Source organism: Neopsephotus bourkii, unplaced genomic scaffold (assembly GCF_033783945.1).
Source record: "Neopsephotus bourkii isolate Nb327-2 ecotype Australia unplaced genomic scaffold, CSIRO-AGI_Nbou_v1 NB_741, whole genome shotgun sequence".
Classification (NCBI taxonomy): Eukaryota; Metazoa; Chordata; class Aves; order Psittaciformes; family Psittacidae; genus Neopsephotus; species Neopsephotus bourkii.
In genome coordinates this window covers 2,980,698-3,001,067 of record NW_026901239.1, presented here as the reverse complement: position 1 = coordinate 3,001,067, position 20,370 = coordinate 2,980,698, and the positions used below count along the sequence as shown (strand labels likewise).

General features: G+C 36.3%; 1 protein-coding gene across 1 annotated transcript in view; it reads right to left on the bottom strand.

Annotated features, from left to right (window-relative positions):
• PRSS12 (serine protease 12) overlaps window positions 1-20,370 on the bottom strand; it is a 44,833-nt gene that overhangs the window by 21,349 nt on the left and 3,114 nt on the right. Inside the window, exons 2-9 of the mRNA XM_061354712.1 lie at window positions 15,617-15,755; window positions 13,185-13,363; window positions 10,918-11,068; window positions 7,034-7,212; window positions 6,234-6,375; window positions 5,024-5,220; window positions 2,062-2,203; window positions 466-671 (exon numbers count right to left, since the gene is read on the bottom strand). Coding sequence (XP_061210696.1) covers window positions 466-671; window positions 2,062-2,203; window positions 5,024-5,220; window positions 6,234-6,375; window positions 7,034-7,212; window positions 10,918-11,068; window positions 13,185-13,363; window positions 15,617-15,755 — 1,335 coding nt within the window. The remainder of the gene's footprint in view (window positions 1-465; window positions 672-2,061; window positions 2,204-5,023; window positions 5,221-6,233; window positions 6,376-7,033; window positions 7,213-10,917; window positions 11,069-13,184; window positions 13,364-15,616; window positions 15,756-20,370) is intronic.

The following is a 20,370-nucleotide window of genomic DNA, read 5'->3' as shown; positions in this document are numbered from 1 at the left end:
AAATTCTTTGTAGCTGACTTTTTTGGGGTTTTTTATTACTGTAATCACAGAGCAGTTTACACATTTGTGCTCGGCTTCTCAAGTGTAGGATTTTTTATAGAGTACTTCACATCATACCACGTATGTCTCGGTCCTCAGCTGTTTAAAGTAACACACAGTTTAAAGTAACTGCCTAGGTTTTTGCATTTTCATGTCCCATATACAACTTAAGAAATATGGCTGCTGTAAACTGTCGCAGAGAAGTACCCCATATCATTTGCATGGTCTTTATGATACCTTTATTCACCTGGCACAGGGGTAAGATCATAGAGTGTAAGCAGAGAGAATTTCCCAGCATTTCTGTGCCTGTATTTCTTTTCATATAATTGTTTGCTCTGTGATGTGGGATTGTTTACATCTGTCCCTTCCTACCGTGACAGTTCTCCATCCTAACCTGTTGGTCTTCCACTCACAATGGGGCTTCACCTTTATTGCTGTTCCCTAGGGCCTTCTTGCTTAGGTGGTCACAGATCACTCCTGCATCCTCACTGTGGCGGCAGTTGTGAGTCCCAATGTTTTCTTTAATGCAGTCTGCCAAGGATCTCTCATTTCCTGTACATTTCACATTATCCACGTGAATTGGGCCTTTGCCTTCCCCAAAGTAAGCCATTGTCCTTGCTCTAGCCGGACCTCTGGAAATATAATATATATTTTTTATTAAACATTTTGAGGTGTTATACTACATTTTACTCAACCAAAACATTTCAGTGAGTAGTGAAAGACATGGAGATTTCATTCCAAGTCCTGTCACTGATTCACTTGATGACAACTTTTGTTCTCATTGTCTCCATTACACTGGTACGTAGAAGAAAAGTAAGTGCAACAAAATTGCTGCAGTTCATTAATGTTTATAAAGTGCTTTACGTATCCAGTTAGAAGGCACGATGCGAAGTATTTTCATTGCGACAGCATTACAAATATTTATAAACCAAAATATGTGAAAGCTGCTTTTTCATGATCTTTGTAATCTGGATATAAAATCAGCATCTGTGAATGCTAAAAATAATTTCTTCTTTTCTGATTCCATCAGGAACTTCAAGGCCCAGAAGCAATTCCAGCTCATAAGTGCACGTAACTGCAAAGTCAGGTTTGTGGAATGCAACTCTCTAGACATAGGGTCACCGAGACACAGTGTTTCCGACAAGCCCTCCCAGTTTCTGGAACCTGATTTTAGATTTCTAAAATGTTGTCTTTCCCTAGTTATTCGGGGAACACGTGCTCTGTTGTAACCTATAATCTTAATCCCCCATTCTGAGAATCACTGAGAATTCCAACACTGTCCTTGCAGTGATTTAAGAACATAAAGTGGTTTGCATTTAATCACCTGAGGGAGATATGTAAAAAGCCAAAGAGGCTGAGGATGAAGTAGACTAAACGAATGATTCAGTGGAACATGTAAGGTCAAATTTTGTAATTTGGAAGCCATAGTCTACTATGACTTATAAATATGCTTTACTAAACAAATACCAGGCAATTTTAAAAAGATGCGTTCATTCATAATTATGCGTTCATTCATAATTTGAGGATATTTGCTTGCACAAACTTTACTTTGTGAGATACAGCAAACAGATAACATGATTTGTATTTCTTAAGCTTAGATTTCTTGACAAACTCAAGACATTTCACTGCTTTCCTGTTGTATCCACTAGCACTCTGGATATTTTTCATCTCATATTAGTTTTGCTATTTATAAATTTGCCCTATTGTTGTTGTATCTTTACTGGTCTTAGGTACCCAGCATATTTACCTTCTGAAAGAATACGTAATAACTATCATTAACTTGCACTTCAGTTGCCAGACTGTGATGTGCCTTTGGATATTAAAATTATTTTCCCAATTATGCTAGTTAATGAATACTTCTTTTGCAGACATATCCTTACAACTTCTTATCTGACTAGTATAAATACACTTTTCTAAATGCCATTTTGAAAGGTGTATGTTGGTGATACTTGGTTGCAGAAATTAACATTTTTAGATACAGCAAATGGGTAACTTGAGAAACAGTTTAATGGGTTCTCTTACTTGTAGCCAAGCTGTCGACAGACCACAGCTGCATCCTTATCAGACCATCCATCATCACAAATTGTGCCCCACTGTCCATTGATAAAAATCTCTACACGTCCTTCCTTCTTATTCTCACCATCCATCAACCTGATGGGGGGACCTGGAAAAATTATTGCTGTCAACTTAGAACAACAAAAGCAAGAACTAGTATTTTCAGTCATTTTCATCACATTCAGTTTACAGGGTCAAACAATGTTTATGTTTGACAAGCCTAATAACAGCTGTTACAGTAGTCATATATTTTCTGGCCGGCAAAAGATATTAGTTTGTATGAATTGCAAGACAAATACAAAATAGTGCTCTATTTTGAACTTAATAGTTCATCTGGTTCCTCCATTTTGTGCAAATAGGTGACATGGATCAGAATTTGACCACCATGGGCACAGAGCAATTCTACCGCTAAAGGCAGCAAACACCTATTGTATCTTTAATATGATGCCTATACAAGCTGGACAGGCTTTCCTTGCAGGAACTTTATGTGGGTGAATTTAACTGTATCTCAATCCATAAATACATTCTCAAACTGGTTGCTATCACTTATCTTAACCTCTATCTCAGTGAAAAAGGGCAGCAGCATTGCACTGAAGTGATTACTTACAGTCACGCGTGCTGTTCTATAGCATCTTTTGTGTGACAGCATCATGTTCTACAGCATGTTATTCTAGCTTAGTAGGTGATTATTTTCTAATCAATTTAAATTGTTTGTTTATTCAGATATGTTCATGATACAAAATCCCACTAATGTGGATTAGTCAGACATTCACTCGGTGCTTGGCTTGTAGTTAAATTTTGAATCATTGGGCAAAGTACTAACTGGATTCTTTCTTACTTTAAAACTCCTTTGTAGCAGGCGAGCAATGCAAGTAGCCTTAAAACAGTTACAAATTCCTTTGACGCCTCTTTATAATGTTTAAGTGAGAATCACCTTCTAAATCTTCTAATACGTCATACTTTACAATCCTTAATATACTAATGAGAGTTTCTTTTCAGAATAGTTGGAAAGACTGTTCTTCATTCTTCTAACCTGTTTCTAATCTTTTCTAAATCAGTTAGGATAAGAAATTACTTAACTATGCTCTTAAATAAAGCAGTATTTTGAGACATTTGTGTTTGCTATTCAATTCAGATTCATTTAGGGTATGAGTAACTTTTGTATACCAAACCTTATTCTGGATCACAGCTAGTTAAATCTAACCTAATTAATTAATTAAAAAAGGAAAGATTTGAAAAAAAAATTAAAGTCTCTTTGCTTCAAATGTTATTTAAAGCATGTTGTTTATACTGGAGCTCATACTGTTCAAGACATCTACATGAATTAACTTCAACAACTTTCTGTTTAGCTACATTGTTATGATCTTACATAGTAAACAAGTGTTGTAGTTATTGTAGTGTATTCTATTTCACTTTTCCTTAACATTTCTTAATGTCCATATCTCCTCAGGTCATCCCTAGAGGGCTTTTTCAAATGCTGGAAAGTAAATGGTAGCAACAGTCTTTGTCCACTTTCCAATCAGAAGTCTCATAGGAAATGTCAGATTCACTGTCTTCATTTTGTTGTTGAAATTATGTGTTACTCTGGAACAAGATGATTACCCAGCTAGAAGCATATAACTTATGATCATGAAATTCTTAAAACTTTCTTGTAATGATGAATGTGTGTGAGAATGTTAACATATGGATGCATTTAACTGAACCAGACCTCCTTCAGATAAGATTATCTTTTTTAGGAGTTTTAACAAAGCAGCACAGATGGTTCACGTTTGTAAAGACAACAGCCATTCGAATTCCTGTTACATTTGGTCTGAGATAATTCTGTCTACCAAAGATGATTTGACATCATCTACACATAATGGAACTGTACTGCAACATAAAGCATTCATTGGATTGTGAGGGGTCAAAAGGTTATAAAGAAAAAGACTATAAAGAGAGGAAGACCAGAAAAGTACATGTGGAAGTGCTGATTGTTGTTACAACAGTTGGCAGTGTCTTGCAGTGAATCCATGCCTTAGTTTGCAGGATAGACCTCCAGTCTGTAATTTCCAGAGAACTTCAGGAACCTGGGTGTACAAATCCATTGCATTTCAGTAGAAGCTGTGGCTCTAACTCCACTAGTTATCATTCTAAATTCAGACTCAACTAAAATATACTCGAGTAAATTGAAGACTGTCATCAATGATTTTGTAAAAGGCTACCTGCTGACAAGTTACAAACTTCGTAGGCAGTAAATTTTAAAAATGAAACTTCTTAAAATCACTGAGCAACCCCTGTTCTCTTGTAATTTGTACTGTGCATATCTGATATCCAGAATCCTTATTTAATTATTACATGTGGACTTGGGAATCTTTGGCGTTCACTTGCGTATATTTTATTCTACAGTGCCAGTATATAATTAGCCCACTTACCCAAGCACAATATAAATGATAGGCAATACTCATACAGAAATAATTTCATGCTTCTCACCCTTCCTTTTTGCTTTCTTTGAACTTACCCTCTTTTTCCATACCTCTTTTATCAGATTACTTGAATGTAAGGCAGATATACTACTGATTATATTCCTCAGTGCTAGTGTATGTCTTCAACTTTTGATAGCATGAGAGAGTTACTTAGAACTTAGAGAGTGTTGAGTGAAATGAGGTATACCATTAGGAACTGCTGAATAGGTCTAAAATCTAATGAGTACTGAAATCTCTGGAATCTGACTTTGTTAGCTTACAAATTTGTGTTCATCTTTAATGCTCTGGCTGTCTATGTTCCTTTAAACAAAGCTTGATTCGGGAGAAAAGTGAGCTTTTTTTACTTTCCCTTCTTTACACACATCTGCCAAATATTAGCTTTGAGCGTCTTTAAGTATACTATGCTTTTCTCAAATCTGCACCCACCACGATACTTATGCTGTGACTTTAACAAAGAGGTGCCTTACCAAGTGTGAGCTTATGGTTGTCATTATCTGGATGGCAAATAAGTCTGACGTCCTCGTGATGGTTGCAGTCATGTTTTCCCCACTCTCTCCATGAGCATTGCAAGAGGTTTGTCTCCTTCCCTGAGCAGCTGACATCATCTAACCAGATGGGCCCAGAGCTTCCTTCTGAGTAGCTCTCTGGGGCACGTTTTCCATACCTGCATAACATATAGGTAACGTTTTGGTCCACAGTGATCGGATGAGAAGTCATACTTAAGCACTAGAAAGAAAATTATTTATTTCTGAAGAAATAAAGGTTTCTCTAGTACCAGTAAATACTTTTAACTATGACAGAATAGGTTCAGTCAGCATTACATTCAATGGGAGCACCATGTTGCTTCCTTGGTGATGTTTTTTTTTAAGAAATTACCATTACATTAATACAAACTTGTGAGTGTAATACCTTTGATTAAGACCTCCCTTCAACCAAGCATACGGCTGAATCACTGACTTTTCAGACTTAAAGCATGTTCTTAGTATTATATATACACTTAAATGCCAGAGTCTGAGCAAAATGAGACAAAATTCTTCTTTGAATGTGAGCTCTTATAATCTGAAGGCAAGACACCAATCATCTCGCAAGAGTGTATCTTTAGCCACAGCCAGTAGAAAAGTAGTGAAGAGTGAATGCGTGAAACTCTAATGAGATTTTCTCTGAAATATGCTTCTCAATACATATCAGTGTTACACCGCCAGACTGCGGGTTTTCTGTGCTAGTTCCAGAAGGAATTACACCTTGAAAGTGTCTGTGATTTGCAATTACTGTTCAACAAGGAAAGATTTTGGAGAATCAAATTTTTACAGGCGAAATAGAACAAATCAGTTTTTCTCTATAACATATGCATAACATATGCATACCTCTATAACATATGCATATCTCTATAACATATACATATACATATAACATCTCAGCCAAAAGGATGACTGGAAGGAGATCAGTGAATAGAGGCTGCTGAATCACAAGCTCAGTTGAAGCTTTTTCTTCTACCTAAACTAAGGCCATAATACCTCTTTGATGAAAGTAGGCTTTAAGGGATTTTAACTCAGTAGTTTCTATGAAGCACTCAGCTAATGTTAAAGAAACAGACTCTTGTATAGTGCAGGGTTCATTTAAATGTTTGTCATCATTACCAAGTCAAAGAGTCATACATCTAATATCAAGTAATCTTACTTAAATCCAAGCTGCCGGCAAACCACTTGTGTATTCAGCTCTGTCCACCCATCATCGCAGATTGTGCCCCACTGCCCAGTATAATAGACCTCCAGGCGTCCCTCATGACTGCCTTTCCCACTTGCTAGTCTTAATGCACCATCTGTGTCATTAACAATTAAGGAAAAACAGAAACAAGAATCAGTTTTTCTTGGGTCCAGTTATTGTTCTAAGCCAAAATTAGTAACATTGCGTTTACTGCATGTGATCAAAATATTAGACTACTACACCTAGTGCTGATCACTAGGTGTCATTTAATGACAAGCTGAGACATGACATAAAGCCAGACAGCTGTGAAGTATTGCATAATGCAGTTGCTCAAGTGCAAGAGAACTAGCACAAGATACCGGTCTCCTAAACCCTTATTACATGCCAAGTCCACAGGAGTGTGCTCTGATTATGTGAATTTGCTTTGTAAACACCTTATATTTTTCTTTATATATTCTGTTATTTCCCATTGCTTTTATGCTGAAATACTAACTGCCACTAGTAGATGTCATACACGTTTAAGGCATCCCTCACATAGTAAGTAACGATTAGTGTATTACTGAGGAACCAAGGCTTTGTGCTGAATAATGAGGGGTTTTGTATTGTAAAATAGCCATACCCAAATTTTCCATAGTTGATTCGTTTTGATACTGCCAGCACACTTTATTACTGTGGGATTCTATGCATCAGCAAACTTTCAAAATTCTCTTTCCAGAGCTGTGAACTCTGCATTTGTCTCTGTTTTCCTAGGTGATTATTGGTAATTAAAGTACCTGTGAGAGGTGTGCAGGAAACACCAGCATCTTCTTTGTGGTCACAGTTGTGTTCTCGCCAGGAGCTTTTTGGACACTGCTCTATGGATAGTTCATTTCCTGTGCACTGCATTTCATCCAGTAGCACGGGGCCTGAGCCTTCTCCAAAGTAAGCGTGGCTCCATGCCTTGGCAACACCCCTGTCAAAATGTAACGAACCCTCAAGCTCAAGAAAGCTGAAGAGATGGGACTCAGCAGGAAGAGCTAAAATGTTACAAATCCAACTTCTAAAATATCAAGGAAACTGCCTGAATACCTGGATCAATGCAGCCCGCATTGCCCGATGCAGTGCTTGTGGTTCTGCAGTCAACTTCGGTCTCAGCTGGAGCTAACAGAGTGACTTAAAGATACTGTTTCCACACTTCCATGATTTCAACATGTTTAGAATATCAATTTCTGTTGTTTTGTATCTATGACATTTTCCTTTCTGTCCTTTAAGCATAACTTTCAAAAGAGATTACTGATGTACATCTTGGGTATGAGGATTCTAATTTTAATTTTCATTTAATGTTTATATGTAGTAAAATAATCCAATATATATATTTTACAGTGACTTTCATCTCTTGCCCTTAAAGCACATTAATCAAATCTCAGATACCCAGACGAGGCAGATAGAAGTGATTGTTCCCCATTTAGTCATGGAAAAATCACAGCAGGGAGATCTCAAGTAACTTGACTGTCATAACTTGACAGTCAGGGATAGCAACAAGAACAGAAAGCAGACCAGTGGCCAGCCTTGTGTGTATTACACTTTTTATGTCAGCATAGAGGATTTTGCACACAAAAATCTGTGTAAATTGAAAATGCTCTATTGTTTCAGCATCACAGAAATTACACAGTGTTTAAGACTTGATGATCTATCAGGATATTTCTAGTGCTGTTTAAGATACCACGTCTTTCATATGTAAATGTTTTTTCACATGGTTTGTTTTCTTTCTATTCAATAGTTTCTCTGTTCACATATCCAGTCAAGTTTTTATAGAAGTATTCTCAGTATCTGTTGTCTTTTCGAATTTTAAGATTAAAATATCTATGTATTTTTTTTTATTTTTTTTTTTTTTACTATAATGAATTACCTATCTAAAGGGTTAGTTTAAATTAATTAACGTACAGTTTGGATACACGGCTCTGTACTACTTATTTGTTTACTTTAAAGAGTTTTCCACTACCAGCTGTATCTTACCACATAATACCTAACAGGAATGGTATGTTCAGCTTATATTGAAAGCATGACAGCTATTGACTATTTTGTTTTGAGATGTGATCATTCAGACTCTTAACTGGCTTTTGCAACTGTGTGTCAGAGTAGTACGCTGCTGTGAATTATTTTGTTTTAAATGTAAGTTGGAGGTGTTCCAAGTTTTTAAGGCACTGACTCATTAATCCGTGTATGGATTTACATAGATTTGGATTTCATTTCTAGTGCTTTGTGTAAATATGTAACAACCCCTTGCTCTTTTTTATCTTTTTTTTTTTTTTTTTTTTGGAAAAGAATGCTAAATTTACAGTTGGCAATCATGCAAATTCTTAATAAAGAGTAAATGGGTATGGTAAAAAAAAAACCCAGAAATAAGAACCTTATGAAAATTAAATTAGGATCAGGAAAAAAGTTCTATAAAAAGGAAGGATGTGGAAACTCGTGGTAGAGATTGTATAGATGATAGTGCTCAGTAAATAAAAGCATCCAAGAAAGGTATATGAAATAACCTGTGTTTTGTATTTTCATTTTTTTAAATCAATTTGGTTTTAATACTTTCAAGCTAATATCTTGGAAAGGTACTGTTATTTTTCAAACTCTTCCTTTGATAACCAGATGCCTTATTCAAATGACAGAGAACTTGGAAAATATCAGAAAGCAAGTAATCTTACTCAGTGGAGAGTTACAGTCTCCAATTGCTTCAAAGAAGCAGGTAAGCAAATCAAAAACATCCTCCAGCACTCAGCAGGAAACATTTTAGCTGAACATGTAGCTTCAGTCTAAAGTTAGTTCCTTCTTCTTGAGAGATTTTTAGATATTACCTTCTGAATTATCTTCCTAATTCCAAATAATATACTGACATATCTTGAACTGGTAACTTTTTTCTTTCATCAATGTCAAGAATTTAAAAAAAAAAAGAATTTATTAAAAAAGTAAAAGCTCAAAGGGTGTGGGAAGCTACTTACTGAGATGCTTTACTTTTACAATTTGAAGCACATTTCCAGACTGATTAACAGTATTTAAGTTTCAATCACTTTTATTGCTTCATAAGTGGTCTGCTGCCACTGTTGGTAAAATTCTATTTCACATAGTGAGCATATTTGTCAAGACATGTCTGTTACTTGAGAAATTCTGTAAATGTCTATATATATTTCAAAAAAACTTAGCACCATCTTAATACTATTTATTTACTCAGAAAAACGAATCAAACTAGAAGCTTCTCAGAACAGCAGCTCATGAACATTAAAAATAAGTAATCAGATATTTTAGTATAATAAGTAAGGAGGCAGATTAAGAGCATGCCACTTGTCATTAGCATACAGAAATGTAAAGCGTAGCTTAGTAAATCACCAAACTTATTAATAGTGGCTCAATTCAGAAGCAGAAAAAGGCAGTAAAATGATCAGATTTCCTGTTTGGTATTCCCAATTGAAAATGTACAGGAATATAGAAATATAGTATACAATAAACCAGGGGATATAGGAATATAGTATAAAATAAACCAGAGGAAAACGAAAATCTGGTATCAGAGGAGCATGTAGATTCCCATATAGCTCACCAGGAGATCTAGGAACTTTTGGAGTACTGCACTATACTTGTCCTTTTGAGCTAATTTGGATGGCGTCAGCAGTCCAAGGCCTCCGAGGCACGTTACAAAATAAGTACACTCTAGGGGCCACCATCTAATGCCACAGAACTTCCTACCTTCAGTGCCACTTCTTTTAATTCATCATAATCCCAGCAGCAACAGAAGAGTTCTGTTCCAGTCTCCTTTGCACTTACCTGCTTTGTTTTCCTCCAGTCTGTCTCAGATATAATTCCCTTGTCCTTCTTAGGGCACATCTTAGTATCTTACTCCTAGTTCATCCCCTCTTCAACCCATATGGCGTTTCATCCCAGTTGTCACCATCTTATTCCTCTCTGATACAGCAGTTCTCCTCTTTGCCTTCCACTTCTAAAGCTTCTTTCCTCAAATACTGAATACTCATCTTCTGTGTGGTATCAAAATCACCCCCGGAGGGTGATTTTTTTCCTTGCTCCCCAGAGAGGAGCAAGAAAATCCTGTCCAGCTGCTATGACTCTATCATGGACCATGCTTAGTTAGACAGAAGCACTGACAAGTTTTAATTGTCAAAAGTTCAAACTGATCTCTACTCAGTATGTGCAAAGTGACAATCTTGAGAGACTTGTGACTTAGACAAATCTTGACAGATTCTCACAGGCATGCCAAAAAACATATCCTTTCTTTCAAAGCAGTGCTCTTACTCCAAAGCACGGAGGCTGTTAGAATTCTGAGTAAAATGCATGTAAGGATTTTTATAATCAAAGGAGCTTGCTTTATTTCACCTACAGTTTTTGAATGAAAGTTTACTGAAATTGTAGTGTGTATTCACTAAAAAGTTAGCATCTTTTGTCTGATTTACAGACAAATTGCCCCTGACTGACACTGAAAACTGCCTTCTATAAATCAGAGTTCCAGGGAATTGAAAGTAACGGTGCCGTGCCTGAACCTTCTGTAAATAAACTTAGTTACTGCTTCAAAGTATTAGTGCAATTTTAAAGGAGCATCTTTTGACAGCTCCAAGCTCTGTGTTTGACTAACTCTCCTGCTTTGCTGCTGGAGGAGAAAATATGTAATAGAACAAACCCAAGGCCAAGCTGCCGACAGACAACTTCAGCATCTGCGTCATCCCACTGATCGTCACAGACAGTCCCCCACTGGCCAGAATGATAGACTTCTACTCTTCCTTCATGAGTGTTGTTCCCACCAGCCAGCCGGATTGGAGTAAAGACAGGGACTGTGATCAAACATAGAATATAGGAAAAGGTTATTTCTTCCCCAAATTTTATCCTAATAGTAAAGAAAAAAGATCACTTAATTGTTTCTCTGACATCCCTCAAGAACCACACTTCTTTTTCTTTTAAGATGGAAAACCTGAAAAAAAAAAGAGTTCTCCTACTGCCAGTCTTCGGTAGCTGAAGAATATTATGGTTACAGACAAGTACCCATACTGATCTTGAGTTACTTAAGGGTAAGAATGTTCACAGATACTTAGGGCTGTAAGGCCAAATACTACAATCAATCAGTTACAGCTGCATTTCTACCAGTAGGAGCAAAATTGGCTCTGTATAGGCTGGGTCCCAGAGGGTAAAATCTGAAGTTAAGAGGCCCAAATTCTTTCATTACCGCAGAAGGAGAAATTTATCTTCACGTTTTCTCATTTCTTTGGTAATTCCAGTCAGAGCAGTGAAATCTCATTGACCGTGGAGACTCACTTTAATTTATTCCCTTCCTGTTTCTGAGATACGGTTTGGGTTTTGGTCTTTTCAAACCCTTAGCCCTTTTCTGGTCCAGCAAGAAATTGTCTTGAAAGCATCACTTCTGCATAAAGTTATAATAATGCAGCAGCTTAAAACCATATGGAAAATCATTGCTATATTATTTAAAAGGTCATTTTAAAGTTTCATCATATCTAACATCTGAATGATTTAAAATGTGATTAAATTTTTTTTGGTTTTTTTTTTTTTTTGGTAGGCCTTCCAAGCAATTAATGCTACTATTTCATCTATTTCTTGGCTTTAAAAAAAAATGGAGGGCATTTGTAACTACTTTAAAAGGCATCTAGGTGCAGTAAAACCTTTAAAACACAAAAGCTTCATCTAATCTGCTGAAACTTGGGATCTGTTTAATTCATTTCCGATATCCTGTACTCTACATTACTTGATAAACTTTCTTTCAGCATTACAGAAACAGACAACAGTCCTTTAATAAATTTACCTAAGCAAAACAAAGTTTTCTGATGAAAATGTCCATAAACAGAAGGAAAATATTATAATCTAAAAGTATAATTTGTAAATTTATAGTTTTCAGTGTCTTTAAGCAAAACTATTTCTCTTGCTTTGGTCCTTCAACTCGTCTGCTAGTTTAAAGATTCTCCTGTCCTTCTGCACTATAGTTTTCTCGATTAAGACCATAATGATTTTTTAGAAGTCATTTATCAAAATATTCCTCATGAATAGTGGTCCTTTAGGACAAAAATTCATCTGCCTTTGGCATTAAGTAAGGAAATATAAATAGGAGAGAAAAGGCAGCACAGAACTGACTGAGGCCATCCATGTTTTAGATACAGGAGAAGAAACTGGCATTACCAGCTCCTCAGCACTGCCAGCCTAGCCTTCCTCAGGGGTGGCAGTATCTTAAATCTGATGGCACGATTACCTACTTAGTTGCTGGTTAGCATGTTGATTAAAATAATCTGACATATCTTAGAAACATTAATAATACTTTTTTTCTAACAGTATCAGTTTGACTTATGGGAGTGATGTGTATGGTAGCAGTCTTAAGCTAGAAAGCCTTGGACTTTTTTTAAATGTACGCAGAATAGGGCAAAAACTTTATAGCTCCTTGTGCAATGTCAGCCACGTTCACAGGAAGGAATGTCATCCCAAAACTTCTGTACCAAAGGAGAAGGCATCACCTGTTTATGAAACTGATGCTCCTCCCTAATGTTCAAGAAAAGCTAACAAATTGACATGTAGTTTATGTAGCTATCAAAGACACCCTTCTGGGTAAATAAATTAATAACTTTTTTAAGTTAAAAAAAAAAAAAAAGAGATGTGGGGGGGAAAATTCCTACTTTTACAGTAAAAGATTCTTGCTGCTTCACCCTTTCTCACATCCAAATCTCAAAACACCAGTTTGCTTGTTGACTATGGGAAGGTAAAAAGCAGTTCAGCTAGTTGAGGCTTGCACAGCATAGAGGGATTTGAAATAGTTAATGATGCAATGATACAATCTGTTTAATTTCCTGTTCCAAGAAGTCTTAATATTTTTTTCTAATTTAATAATGAGTAATTACTGCTGCTTCTATTTAAATAAGGTAAGGAGGTAACCAAACCATAAGGTTCTTTTACCCAGGGAAGAGCTACATGTGACAGCAGCTGCCATTTTTTGAGGACATGTTCCATCATGCCAGATGTCTTTTTCACATAACAATATATTTTCTTCATCACCACGACAACGCACTTCATTCCAGTAAATAGGAGTAAGGCCCAGTCCAGAAAATGGTACCTGTTTTGCTGTACCTTTTTCACTGTAAGAAAAATAATCAGGATAGGACATTAGAGTGGGAGGAGCAGAAGTGGAACATTTTCTCATCTATAAATCCTGGAGAAGAAAAAGCTTTCTTTAGCAGTATAAATTCATACTTTGTTCAACATTGTCTTCTGTACAAAGAAAAGTAACAGATGTGACCCAGTTCTCACAGTGGCCTGTGTTGCTGCAGGGCCAACCACATCCCTGTTCTCCCAGTTCTTAACTACAAAAATCAACACGGAGTCCACAGTCCCTAGGTGAATCTATAGTATCATCCCACTGCAGTTGCCAGGAGAGCTAATGCTAACATTTACTTCTTACCTTTGATGCTTATCCTTGCCTTTGCTCCATTAAAACATACCAGTGCTCTGCCCATACACGTCACATAGTACAGTTGTGACCATGGGGCACTGAAACCCCCTCATACTCTATTACATCAGGATGTAGTGTCCATTATTCTCTATTCAGACATTCCCATCCAGAATATTTATAAACAGCCTCCTTTTCCTTCCCATACTGAAGCTACAGTGGTAATCATTCAGCCATCTTTTCTTCCATATAATGCCAAACTAAAAAGCTTAATTTAATTAAAAAGAATAAATTAAAACTAAAGTCCAAATATTTTAAAAGCAAATTAACAGATGGAAGCACCTGAAAGACACCAATAGCACCTGGTGAGTTTACCTTGTGGGATATAGATCTGAATTCCTGTGAAACACTCATGGTAACAGAAGCTTTCAGCTGATGTGTGCTTGTAGCTTTTTGGCCTTGATTGAGATTTAAGCTATTTCTATTGGAAAGAGCAAATCGTTCACCTGTATCACTGAACTACTTTTGCTAATAGTGGTGGTGTTCAACTGAAGTGTTTAGGATATGGAAGGCAAAAAGAGCTTACATAAAAATGAGGAAAGGAGACATTGCACGTAGACAGCTCAAATCATAAGCAAAATCACAGCTTCCAGATGGCTGAACTTTTATCTCATCTAATCCTCATATTTTTAAAAATTGGCATGATGTGTCCATATTGAACATTATAAAGCAGTTTAGATTCCATTCTGGCTAGCAGTCTTAAACAGTAGAATAATCATTAGGAAAGTAACAGTGCAAGTATGCTATAAAAGCCCCTTACTGCTTGTAGCAGACAAGATCACTACTTTGGTATATGACTGAAACAAATGTTAGAAAGGCAATAAAGGCAGTGATACTTAGTGGCTTATTCAGAAAGTGCAAAAAAAGAGCCATAAAAAAAAGGGGGGGGGGGAGGGATATTCAAATGATTTGGTTGCTAACTTGAAGAGCACTCATTTTTTAGAAGCTGAGATTGCATTTTATTTATTAAATTGCCTTTTGGCATGGGCATTTTCTTCCTTGCCTCAGTTTTATCTTACTACTGCAATTGCAGTATCACTATAGGCATTATCTAGAGTTTAATGACTAATTATGTTATAGGGTCCTGTTCCAAGAGCAGTGGGAAGTAGTGGTCAATGAGGACAATGCAGGGACTTTCAACCTGTACTGTACTTTATTTTGTACTTTATTTTTTATTTACTTTATATGTACAGTATTACTTTAACTCTGTAAAACCTTGCCACAGAAATGTAAAGCTACAAAACTTGTCTGGTTTTGGGGGGGCTTTGTTGTGGGTGTGCAACTTTGAAAGTAAACCACACAGATTATCTAACTAGATGAAGATGTGCCTAACAGAAATGCCTAGGATGAGCCTCAGATTTTTTTTGGCAGGGTGGAATGAATGCCAAGCTCTCATCATAGGAATTTTCCTATGATTAGGAGTCCATATAGAGTCTAATTCTGGACACATTTACATTTTTATAGATTCAGTAACCTCACTCGAGCTGTTCTTAATTGACACTTCCATAAGTGAGATCAGATCAGACCTCGTATTTCTCCCCTTGTGGACATCTCCTGGAGGTCTAGTAAAGTAGCTTTTGTTTGCAAAGGTTTTCCGGCCTGTTCGCAATTTTCACTTGGAAAGGAGAGTTTCCAAGCTGGTCTGCTCCCCTCCAGATCCCACATGCAGCTTTCAAATGAAATACTGTTTCTCACAGCAATCTCTTTGAAGTACAATGCAACTGAAGGATTCTGGGAAGAACAACTTCAGCATTCAACAACTTTAAATAGAAAAAACAATCACCAAACACAAAGAGCTCTCAGGATTTGCAAAATAGATTGCCCTTTATACTGAAACATCATTAAAATAAGTTGACTGATTTTTACTCAGACTGAAACTTACCCAAGTGCAAGTTGTTGACATACAACTGTTGCATCATCATTGTCCCAGTGGCTCCCACAGACTCTTCCCCAGATTCCATTCAAATAAACCTCCACTGTACCTTCAAACTCATTCTTGCCACCCTGGAGTCTCACCGTCCCTAGTTAAAAAAAATATAAAATAAAATCCTGCAAGATACTCTGTTGCTCAGTTAATGTATCCTATACAAAAGACTCTGAACCTCATTTTCCCTTTGTTCTATGTGTCACTATCTTTGTGCTCTTTGAGTGAGCACTCTGGCACATCTAGTATTCTTATACAGTGATATACAAAAGGAGGTAACATTTTTTACATGAAGAAAACATTTTCCTTCTTATACTGAAATTACATCACATTTCTGATCCTTCTGATGCTACAACTTAAAGATCTAACAAAAAAAAAAAAGTATGTATAAGACTACACATAATTACTTAAATGTGGTTACCTCTACCCAAATGAGCAGTAAGTATATATATGTGCCATACTTCTATCCTCCACATAATTCCATCCAATTTAAGAGAATCAGAAAACAACTACATGGGTTGCATAGCTTTTGGTCTGAGCAGTGTAACATTATGCATGTCATGAATGTCAGCAGTTTATTTTAGCCAAAGAATGCATTTGTTCATACTTGTTCTCAGACACAAAAACACTGGATGTGGTTTCACTAATTCATGAGAGGTCTTTACCAAATTCTCAAACAAAACCATGAGGAATCCTCTAAAAAAAAAAAAAAAAAACTAAAACAGTTTGCTTCTTGAGAGCTACAGAATTCCAAGAAAATTAGCAGTTTTGCTTTTTCTTATTACAGTAGTGTTACTTCAGATGCCAGATGGATCTGCTGATGAAGCTAGCCAAGTGCCACTGATAAAGGTATAAAAAAGCTGGTTATAGGTAGAACTGTAGAGAAGCAGAAGAGTCATAACAGAGCAGAAATTTACAATAATACCTTCCTGTTAATTTGTCAAACAATGCCTAATTGCATGCTTTAGTATTGCCAGAAATCTCAGTTAATCCATCTGCCTCTGTTCTGTGATCTGCTTAAAATCAGAAGCTACACCATCATCATTCAGGTTGCATGGGAGAAAACGACTAATTTTGTGTCTGCATTTCACTGTATAGGTGTTCACATATGTGTAAAGAATGATGATGATGATGATAGGTAGATTCACTTTTTCTTCTTTCACTCAGATTGTGTCCTGGTTTTAATTTAGTTCAGTAATGTTTTATAAACTCAGAAAGCCAAATGACTGCCAAATAACTTGAGGAATTAATTAACCTCAAACTTAGTTTCAGGTTCCTTTTTGCCTCTTATTTACTTTCTCAGCAGTAACCTACTGTGCAGTAAACTACAAACAAAATTTATTCAACTCATATGACAGAGTGACCTGTCATTCTGAATACAGGATTATCACTAGTGCAGGCATGTTGTACATTGTTTATCTGCCTTTAGAATTTTTATCTGTGTTTTTCTGTCATAGACAGAGTCTGGAATTCTGTTTATTTCTGCTCTTCACCAGACTTTTGTATAGACTACTATTTTCACTTAAAATATCAGCTGCAGTCATAGTAAAGTGATTCCTGGTATACCAGAAAGCAATTTTAAAGATGTCATCTCCAAAAATCAGTTTATTTTTGCACCCGATTCCTTACAGTCCTGTATGACACCTACCGAAATCAATACAGTGTTTCCTGAATACATATTACACAATATTTGTATTCAAGTTATTGAACAAGGGAGTCCTTGAAGAATAAAATTATTTTCTAAGGTCTCCATGGCAGATTTTGGCTCACTCCTCGTTCTGTGTTTACACAATTCCCAATTACAACAGTGGACAAATTTATTCATTACACAGAGCAGAAGACAACACAAGAGACAAATGACAGAAATCTGAAATCCTTCACATCTCCAGTAGAAGCCTCAGGAAAGAAGTTTGATAAGCACAGAGTTCTCACCGTGGACACATACCATTAAAGAAAGAAAACAGTTTTTCCCTTGCCACCCCCTAAAGTTCCCTAGGTGACATCTGTTCCCAGTTGCAGTGGGAAAGCATACTACTGGTATCAGTGGTAAGGAAGGGAGAATGACTGGAAGAGACAGTGCCCATGCCTGTGGGAAGAGACATAGCTAAAAACAATAAATGAGGGATTTTAAAAAAAAATTATCTAATATCTCAACAAAATATTTTTGTTTGCTTTTTTCCTGTAGATTTCCAGCTGTGCATAGGAGCACCAACGTTTTATGAAGAGCAGTAGCATTCATAACCAACCTTTGTTCATCTCACAAGAAAATAGGATAAAGAACCAGCTTCTGTTATACAGAAAACACAAGATTATTGCTAAAGGTAATTTTTTTAACAGCTAAAATATTCTTGATTTTTACCTGCTAAATTAATCCAGAGATTAAAAAAAAAAAAAAGTCAATTTTTATATGTAACTAATATTAAACCTCTTATTGTGCCTGCTGGTTTTAACAGAGTTAACCAAATATATGCTATAATAATTCTAACACGCTGGTTGCATTGAGTCACTACTCTCCTCGTAGGATAGTATTGATATCTACAGCTATGATTAACCTCAACCATCCAGGACAAAATTCAGCACTCTCTCCTCAAGAAAAACAGTAAGTAAAACCATGAATTGCAAATAGAATGGAAATCCCTTCCACTTCTGCTTTACATGTATGTGATGCAGCAGTGGAGTTTATGGTGTTGGTTAAATGTGCGCCAGTAGTTTCTTCATAAACACTTGTTTCCAAAGGTTTGCGATTTGGCTAAGTGTAGATTTGGAAAAGAGAGATCAGACGTAGAACCAATATGTGCCTTTCACCCTTGTGCTGGGTGCTCTGAAATTGCAGATTTAAGGCAAAGCACAATAAGTACTTTACATTTTGGAAATCTGTAAAAACAACAAATATTTTCATTTCTGCTTCCATTTCCAAGGTGTTTTGATGTCGGATAGTGCCACAGAAAGGCCCTGCACTCATTGTTCATCTCTGTTGCCCTGGAATCAATTAGGTAAGTCCAAAGTGACATAACGTGCCAGTGTCTCCTACTGACACATGCTGTATATATATCCCATGTAATCACGTTGTAACTCACAGTATTTCAGAATGCTGTTGGATGATTCATAATACATGTAAAAGAGTCTATCCCAGTTTCAGAATGAAATTAATTAACCAGTTTGCATGAGGTACTTGTAAAAAGCTATCTGTAGTACAAGTCAAATCTAGCACCAGTTTAAACCAATGGCAATTTTTCTTCCCTTCCAGGATCAGGCCTAGCTAAAATCAAAGAAATTTGTTTTGTTGATGAAAAACTATGCAAATCAGCAAAACTATGGATGATGCTTGCTGTGATCAGTGAATGCTGCTGTCCATCATTTTGCTGAGCCCTCTTAGTCTAAAATAATCATTATTTTCTCCTGGTATTCTAACCTAGAAAAAAAGGATGCATCCATCAGAACTACTTTTAAAGAACTATCTTGAGAACTTCAGGAGAGCGCTGTATTGCATACTCAAGGATCCTTACATTAGAAGTTTCATAAATATTGTATATATTGTGTGTGAAATGTGCTGAACTGATTCCTCTGCAGAGTGAGATTCACCATGCCAACGATCAATTGTTTAAGTCTCTGAAAAAATAAATGGAAGTGTTAGGAATGTAACAGGCTCTAAAGATCTGCCATTGTCTTATGTGTTACAGAGCTGTACAAAATGAGGGGTCTTACGCTGTGCAGCTGTAATAAGAATGGTTTCAGGGGAACTGCTTCTTTGAAGGAAAATACAGACATTCATGTTCATTTTTTCATCATTTTTTTTTTCTTTAACCCTATGCTCTTAAAAAAAACAAAGTCCCCCAAAAGACCTTCCATCAACTGCGTGGACTACAGTATAATGCAGAGAAAAATCAAGCGGTTTAGACTGTAAGCCTGAGGCTTGATTCTTCACTCACAGTTTAGTAAAGCATCATTTGATTAGTATTAGTGGAATTACCCTGTGGTAAAAGCAATTTAAATGGAAAGACTACAGTCTGGCCATTCTGGGGATGTGGATTTTATTTCCAGTTCTGCAACTGATTATTAGGGTGACTTCTGGCAGAGACACATATCCTTTCTTCTATTGTTTTTCCTTTGTAAAATACAAAAAAATAGTTAACCCCCTTGGCTCAAAGAGCTTTAAGTTAGATACGTAACAACATAGCATAAACAGCATAGCATGCAGAATACTGTAGTTACATGCCATAAACATTATGGGCAGTGGTTGCTTCTAGGTACTGAGGTAGGCCTCTTTTTTGAAGCATGAGTACATTACATGTAAGTTATTAGCAGTAACTAAAATACTAAACTTTGCTGGACTACTGTTGACTCTGTGTACAAAGTACTCAGACTCATTTATTTTCCTCTATGATTTCCTTGGCTAATAATGATAATTTTTATATGCATGTTGGTACTTGGTTTACTTGCTTTCAAGGCATGAATAAATTATATTACCCAGATGTCTCTCTTTCGAGAAGGAAGGAAATGAACACCAAAATCAATTATTTAAACTATAAAACAGATTTTAGACTAGTATCACACAGTATAAAGGCATTTGTATTATTATCATTATCATCATCATTATTTGCCAGTAATGTTTAAATATAAAGCAGTTTAATAAATACACATGCATTAATTTTAGCCAGTTAACTTTTCAGGTAAGTCTTAATATGTAAGCTAGAAAAGCCAGAAGATTTACA